Genomic DNA, 8,480 nt, shown 5'->3' on the forward strand with positions numbered 1-8,480 from the left:
CATAATACAAACAAAAACATAGACACCCAGTCTAACCTTTCAAATAATTAACTTTCAAAGAACTGTAATGACTATAAATATGTAAAGATTTCGAAGCATTTTCAGGAGAAAATTCCACTACATAGTAATGTATCTCTGCATTTCAAGTGTTCGAAACATTAGGCAAAAGTTACATTTTTTACTCAGGTGAAATATTTCAAAATGGTACTAAGTATCATGGCTATTGGAAAGCTGACAAATTCTACATCATGTGCTTTGGTTTTCTCGCATTATCTCAAAACAAAGAGCATCCTCCAGTCAGAAATGTGGACAGTCAGAAATGTAGATGCGTCAATAAAATCTGGTTCCGAAGTAAAGTAAACTGAATTTTTCACAAATTTAATTTGCTGCATTATTTCCAAGATTTTCTTTGGAGGATAACTTTCCGTATGGCGCCACCACTTTTTCACTCATTTTTACAAAAAGGGATATCAATCAGGTAAATATGTTCCTATATTATTTTATATCGAATGAAAAAGTGGTGGCGCCATACGGACACTTTTCCCATCTCCATGTTCACAGCTACTTTTCATACACAAACAGATCTATACGTTTTAATGAACGGCAGTTTTGCCGGACTCGCTATATATTAAAGGCCCTATACACGTGTGGTTTTCAAAAGGGATGGCGCCGCCCTCCAATTCCAGTGCAGTGGATCCGTAAAAATGTTAATTTTGACTGTTTCAAACCATTACATTTACAGCAAAAGATCTTCACCAGTAGGTATGAATAATTTTAAACTCACCTTGCTCGTTTTGTAGAGATTTTGGCGGCTGAGTCGCACATAAAATGTGAAAGAAATGCAGAGTTTCAAGTTTGGGAATGTCCGGGCATGGATCAGCTGTCGTCCGAGGGTAGCCTGAATGTCTGACGTCATTTCTTCGAATCCGAGGGTCAGCCACTTTGTCCATCGCATGAGGGCGCTCGTGTGACCGCACGCAAGACCACTTTGGCCCTTTTCGAAACCACGGTCTCGGCTTTGGAATCGGCTTCAGGCTCCGTCCTGACGTTGAACGTAGGAACATAACCCTACTGACCCTCACTTGCAGCCATCCCCCTGTAACCTCACACCCAGTGAATAAACCCACCCCTGCAACCAACCCCTCGTCCCAGCCAACCAATCCGTTATCATTTGCTACAACAAACCGTATGTAAGCCAACAATTTACATAACAATCAAGTCCAGATTTATTAATTCAACAATTCAAAGGGGACAATATTCAATATTTACAAGTTATTATAAAATACCAACATTTTTGAAACCCTTTAGCAATATTAATACCAGATAATTATTGTAAGTACATTGAAAACAAATGTTGAAATATAAAATATAAATCTTTTTATTTACAGATCATTCCTTACCCATCAACCGTAAATAAATGGCTCTGAAGACAATATTTTAGGTGAATTTAGAGAAGGCACCAAAGTAATATCAAATTATTACAAAAGTACTGAGTAAAGTGAAGTGTACATCAAATACCATGTTTTTCTGTCTCAAATAATTCAGGCAGTAACATAAACCACTTTCAAGGTGAGAAATGTCTTGCAAGGAAACTTTTCCAAACAAAGTTTCATGTTTAAGACTTATCAATAGAAGAGATAACTGAACTAGACTTTGGGAGACAACCATGAGTTAACATACCAATGCTTAAAGGCAGTGGACACTATTGGTAATTACTCAAAATAATTATTAGCATAAAACCTCACTTGGTAACGAGTAATGGGGAGCTGTTGGTAGTAGAAAACATTGTGAGAAACAGCTCCCTCTGAAGTAAGGTAGTTTTCGAGAAAGAAGTAATTTTCCACAAATTTGATTTTGAGACCTCAAGTTTAGAATTTGAGGTCTCGAAATCAAGCATCTGAAAGCACACAACTTTGTGTGACAAGGGTGTTTTTTTCTTTCATAGTTATCTCGCAACTCCGACAACAAATTGAGCTCAAATTTTCACAGGTTTATTATTTTATGCATATGTTGAGATACACCAAGTGAGAAGGCTGGTCTTTGACAATTACTAGTAGTGTTCATTGTCTTTTATATTTATGAGAATAACATTTTCACAAATTTCATTGCATTTCATTCATTCTGGTTGTGAAGCCAAGAACTCTTAGAAAAGCTAACTAAATCACTATATACTAGCCAATAACCCAATGGAGAGAAGACAAGAAAGGAAGTTACAGTTATAGATGTGGAGTAAAACCACATGTTTCAGACTTGTCTCCAATATAATCCACCTGGGTGTTTTTATGTAATCTCTTCGTGAAAGAAGTGGCATGCATTCTCAGAGGAATCGGGGGTCAGATGATGTGAGGTACATGTAAGTCTGACCGGACCTCCCCAGAATGCTGAGGAGTATCCCAAATTCTTAAAATCTACTCCGCAGTAGTAGAATATAAAGTATGACACTTCTCTCAAAGGAAAAATCTACCTGGCAAGTAGACACACACATAGTTCTCACTTTGTCAAGTAATAAACCCACAGGCGAAACTGACTGGGTAAACTTGTTATGAATTTGAGTATAAACAAAGACAATTTGACTAGAGCGGGATTTGAACCAACGACCTCCGGATAAATGTGATGGCGCTCCAAACAAATGAGCTATCTAGCCCTATGTTGGCAGTCTCCCTATTTTGTCAATGTTTGTTCTGGGGTGTCAGGCAGAGCCATATAACTGCTAGCTACCGTGTAGCCAGGTATCACACCCAAGTACCAGCTTCAACATAGAAAGCAGCAGCCAGGGGATCACCTTATGGGGATGCAATATTATTCTGACTGGCACCCAAACAATGGGAGACTTTCTGGGACGATAGAGGGCAGCAGACTTACCGGGTAAATCCATTGTTCTCAGAATTATGCGCATGTTCAGAACTACGTAAACAATGGAAATTTACCCGGTATGTCTGCTGCCGCCTAGCGTTGGAAAGTCTCCTATTGTATTGACAAAACAGAGACTACACCCACATACACTAGATAGCTCTATTGGTAGAGCGCCAGGTCTTTGGTTCAAATCCCGTTCAAGTACATTTTCTTTGTTTATACCAAAACTAGTTCTCACTTTCTACAACCATGGAAAGCTTTAAATCTTACTTTAAAAAAAACCTCAAAAATGTTTACAATTTAAAATCGACAATACGTAATTGGAGAAAAAAAGTTAGTTGATTCAATAGTTCTACATTACCAAATACCTTAAAAACCAATTACAGAAAAAAATATTTTATATATTTATAAATACATTTCTATGTACACAATTTTACTGTTTCAGTACTGAAAAATATGATTAGCATTCAACCAGGAAGACATGATTTCATGATAGATGTTCAGCCCTTAACAAAGTTTTAGATACAATAACATTTTAAATTGCCAAATTTTCATTTGTTAAGATACATTTTACACACTTTACTTGAAAAAACCCAATTTTGTTGTGCTTAACTGTTTTTTGTGCTTTAAACTGCTTTATGAAATTAGTTCCTGTTTGGAACAGCCGATACCTTCAAGAAGATGTTCCTTTATTGTCAGTGACACAGCAGAATGGTCATGCACAGTGTCCAAAGAGACCAAGAGATATTCCCTACATCACCCAAAATATTCCATCAACATTAAACTGCAGCTGCCATCATTAAAATGTTGCAATCAATCTGTTGTGCCAGTCACTATCGGTAACCTCAAACCTACCTCAGGCACCTATTCCATCATCGTCTTAGATGATTGTACGGCCCGAGACAAACCTTCCTGGAATGCTGAAGTGATCTTTCCCAATAGAACAGAAACATTTAGAAGGAGTCTCTGTCTTCACCAACTTTGAATGAAGATTTCCAAAAAAGTAGTCTCGTATCACCTTCAACAACTGATGGAGTGGTTCCCATTTCCATCGGTCTTGGTTTTGTTTAGTTTGGCATCACTGGCTACAAGGTGGTGGACTTTGGTACCAGACTGAGTTCTCTCCCCAGTAACCAGCATACTGTCACATACTGCTGTAGTTGGGGTACCTGCCGGTCGGTAGTGTTTACCAGTTAGAGGCTACTGGTAACTGACTGTGTAGGTAGTGAATGCACATGGACACGTAGGCTTGAGCGCTCCGTCACTAAAGGCCGTAACTTGGCATTACAAATAGGACAGGTATTGCGCAACCGCAGCCACTTGGAGATGCATCTAAAGAGAGATAAACGAATAAAAAACAGTAGAGTATGAGAGTTGTGGAAAACTAATTACAATGCCATTGTAGGTGATTCCATCATCACAAGGAGCAAGTTCAATGAATCATTATAGCAATAACACAGACGTGATTTTATCAACTTTTTGCAATCTCAATGAGTTGGTAGAGCGCAAAGGTCTAAAAAATTACTCCCCGCAAAGGCTAGATAAATTGATCCCATCGAGAAGTGATTAAGGGAAGTTGAAGAGAACAATGCCTTAGAGAGGTTAAAGGGCCTTGCCTCATTTGGCAATGTGTGGGGGAACAATGACTTTGAAAGCAGCTCTGTGAAGCGCCCAAAGCATCCTATAACTATTCATATAGAACTCCTATATTAAATATTGGAGCATCGTGGAAGTATACAAGGCAGAATGCCTGGGGCCGTTGTTGATTGGCTGGAAATATTATACTTAATCAATAAAAGTAATACAAAGGTTCTTACATGACATGGAATACATGCTGGCAGTAACACTGACCAATTATTCATGTAGGACTCCTATAATAAATATTGGAGCATCATATAGCAGATATACAATGCCTGGGGCTGTTGTTGATTGGCTGGAAACATCATACTTGATCAATAAAAGGTATACAAAGGTTCTTACATGATATGGAATACATGCTGGCAGTGACACTGACCAATCTTTGTGCCCTCTTCAAAGTCTTCTAGGCAAACGGAGCACATCTGTAGGGGAAAAACAAACAAACAAACCATTATTTTTAATAATAATAATAATTGCTTCTTATAAAGCGCCAAATATAATATCCGTCACTAAGTGACGCTCAAGGTTCAGTACTTTGCTGCAAGGTACAAGGGGCTACGTGTGAAGTAAGATACTACTGCTTTTACAGAGCACCATGTAATAGTTTACAAGTTGCTGTGGTGCATAATGCAGCATAAATATTTTCATACGCCCTTACAACGTTAATTAAAAAATATACTCGGAGATTGGTTACAAAATGGTCACTTGGAGGTTCATTGAAGTAGCGAATAAATGGCCCCTAAATAAGCATATTGTTACAATATATTTGTTATTCTGGAAACCTTGAAATCAACTGTTTTCTCTGGCAAATTGCTTTGTGTTTTTTGGAAAGGACAGATGGGGCCACTGTTGGCATACCACACGTGGGCGTATGCGCAGAAAACCGTATCAATTTAAGGTGGCTGGTACAGGCGTGAAACCAACATAATACAAAGCATAAAGCTGAACACTAACCATAGTAATGCTATTTATGATGCAGTTAATTTTCAAAGCTCATGGTTTTTGAAAATATACGCCTAACTGATCAAAATGTTAAGTCGTTAAACACTGATTCTTTTCAGAACGAACACTACTCAAACTTCCACCATGCAAAGTTTCAAAACCTTCAAATCCAAAGATAAAACATGTAGGCCTTCATGTATTTGAAGCAACCAATTCATAAACTCACGTCAAACTTGGCTCCAATTTTCTTCTTCGTATAGTTCACCTGAAAGAATAGAAACAATGATTATTGTTAATTTGCCTTGACAAAATGACTTACTTCTGGACTTGGACAAAAATGACTTGTGACTTGTTTTGACTTGGACTTAAACGACCTGCCACTTGACTTGTCTCGGATAAACATTACTGAGACTTGACACACCTTGAAAAAAAAAAGACTTGCAACTTGAACTGACTTGACTTGTACAAAAACTGACTCGTGACTTGACTTGACTTAGACAAAAATTACTTGTGACCTGACTGGGCTGGGAAAAAAATAACTGAGACTTGATTTGCTCAGAAAACAATGAATTGTGACCTAACTTGACTTTTAAAAAAATAAAACGAATTGGAAAAGAAAAAAAATTGCGAGTTGACAGGGACAAAAATTACTTATAGACTTGACTTGACTTGGACAAAATGATTGAGACGACCTGAGGAAGAGTCATTTAGTTTCAACAATTGTAGAAAGCATTGCATGATGGGGTAGCCAACGTTCCTCCAAAATCACAACAACTTTGGATAGTCACTGGTGTGACTGATGAAAAATGTACTCACTGTTTTGAATCCAGTGTCGACCTTTCCGGATCGTTTGAGCCTGGAAACAATTAAAAAGAAAAGAAATTAAGGTTTTTTTTTATAGTGTTTCTTTTCTGCAAGTCGCCAGACACAACAGGCCTGTAGGCCACTTCAAGGTGTGGGCTACAATCAACTATTTCCAGGGGTCATTGCAGGATTACTCCCTTCACAGTCCATAAGGATGTGAGCTTGGGTGTCATCCACCAGAAGCGTGACTGGTAGAGCAGAATGCTCTACCTTCAAATATACTTTCAACAGCTCTCCAATGCTTGTCACAAAGTAAGTTTTTGTGCTAACAATTACTATGAGTAATTACCAATAGTGCTCAGTGCTTACCTCAGAAGATAGCAGCAGAAGACCAGGTTAAGCAACAAGATTAGCCCAGCAACGGCAAGAAACGGCAACACTTGCTGAAAATTCAATGGAAGTTCACTGGACATGGTGACATTCTCAATCATTTGTTTTCGCACTGATGGGACGGAAGTCTTCTAGACCATTGATACACAAACTCTCAACTGCTCACAATTGCATCTGTTAAAACAAAGCATTTCATTTAAGTTACATGTAGGAAATAGGATTGAAGATATTGGTTACGTCGACTACTAATCAATCTTGAATAATAAAGACTTGTAATGCCCACATATCCACCCTGCAGGAGTGTTCAAGGCACTGTAAAAAAATAAGGAAAAGTTTCCGCATGGCGCCACCACTTTTTCATTCGATATGAAATAATATAGTATCTAATTTACCTCATTGATATATCCATTTTTGTAAAAATAAGTGAAAAAGTGGTGGCGCCATACGGAAAGTTATCCAAAAATAACAAAAGTAAACAGACACAACTGAGCTCGTGCGCGTTTTAATGCACAAAGAACAGCTATCATCCAATCATTTGCCTCCTTTGACCCCAGTGAGGGCGACTGGACTCCAAGTATCAGTGATGTGATTATTATGCACGAAAGAGAAGGAACCATCAAAAGCTAAAATATGGCCCCTGAAGTTCTGAACATGTAGGGAAGTATCGACGAGAGATCAGAAAGTCGCACAATTTGGACAATTAAAAAGGTATTTATTAAATGTGAATAACAGTGTTCGGACCCGGTCTTTACTGCGTGGTAATGACCTTGGTTAGTCGCTGGCGCTATTAACGGACCCCGCCTCCAGGTCTGTTAACAGCAGGGCCAGCCACCAACCCGGTCATTACCACGCAGTGAAGACCGTGTCCTATGTATTATTCCCTAAATACAACGACGAAACAAAGGGGGTCGATTCTATTCATTTAAAACGAACAGTGTTTATATATACAGTTATAACAACTCAAACACAACTGAATCACAGATCGACTGCTCATTTCTGAAATTACGCTGCTCAATCAGGGCATTTGGGCGATATCTTATCCGGCAAAGTTTCCGCATGGATCATTGGATGGCGCCACCAGCATGACCAGCAGGCACCACTTTTTCATCATGTTCATTCGATCGATAATCCGATATGATTATGAAATAATCTGGTTCTAATTTACCTCAAATTGAGGCTCAATGAGGTATTCCTAACCCTTTAAGTAATAATGAGTAAAACAAAGTAGTGGCGCCATACGGAAAGTTATCCTATCTCATGATTACGAACACCATGGAGCTATTAAAAAGGAAGGAGGTCATTCAAAACATCGACGACGAGACGTGCACAATTACCTTTATTAATACAGCAGTCAGGTTTTGTGCACTTCATCAGCTGGAAAATACAGCTCTCAGCAAGTTGTTGGCGCTTCCATCGGGGAGTCTTTATTTCCTAACATATAACTGCAACACATTTGATGTAACTCTAGCATTATTATCAACGTACAATCTGGATTTGCTAAAAGTAAAACCTCATTGTTTACCTTTATGCTTTTGTACGTAAGACCATACGAGGCACTGTAAAGTGCTTGTTATGCAAGCCAATCACTTATAAAATTATGTTTCTCATAACATAAATAATAGAATATAATCTACGTGTTTAATTTCTAATATTCTTTCAGTTAACATAATATCAAATTAAGAATAAACTCGAAGTCGTACATGTTGGTCAGTAATATTTTGATTTTATCACCCATTTAATAGAAATTGTTTGCGTGAAAGCATACATGTAGGGTGTAGAAATCAGTGACCACAAACATTTTGATAATTTCAAAACAAATACACGGGATACGAAATTTTATTATGATTGTCCCG

General features: G+C 38.1%; 1 protein-coding gene across 1 annotated transcript; it reads right to left on the reverse strand.

Moving 5' to 3' along the window:
- Positions 1-2,897: 2,897 nt before the first annotated feature.
- Positions 2,898-6,800, reverse strand: LOC117294820 (RING finger protein 24-like). Its single transcript, XM_033777354.1, has 5 exons — positions 6,607-6,800; positions 6,250-6,289; positions 5,660-5,698; positions 4,834-4,913; positions 2,898-4,185 (listed from the first exon to the last, which is right to left on the reverse strand). The coding sequence occupies exons 1-5, from the start codon at positions 6,726-6,728 to the stop codon at positions 4,047-4,049; spliced, it is 420 nt and encodes a 139-aa protein (XP_033633245.1). The 5' UTR covers positions 6,729-6,800; the 3' UTR covers positions 2,898-4,046.
- Positions 6,801-8,480: the final 1,680 nt, after the last annotated feature.

This window comes from Asterias rubens, chromosome 9 (assembly GCF_902459465.1).
Source record: "Asterias rubens chromosome 9, eAstRub1.3, whole genome shotgun sequence".
Classification (NCBI taxonomy): Eukaryota; Metazoa; Echinodermata; class Asteroidea; order Forcipulatida; family Asteriidae; genus Asterias; species Asterias rubens.

Excerpts from the sequence above, each read along its gene's own strand:
- LOC117294820 (XM_033777354.1), bottom strand. The coding sequence starts at position 6,728 with ATGATTGAGAATGTCACCATGTCCAGTGAACTTCCATTGAATTTTCAG. Across the intron at positions 6,290-6,606 it reads TTCTGCTGCTATCTTCTGAG|GCTCAAACGATCCGGAAAGG; the intron begins GTAAGCACTGAG and ends AATTGTTTCCAG. Across the intron at positions 4,914-5,659 it reads AAATTGGAGCCAAGTTTGAC|ATGTGCTCCGTTTGCCTAGA; the intron begins GTGAGTTTATGA and ends TTTCCCCTACAG.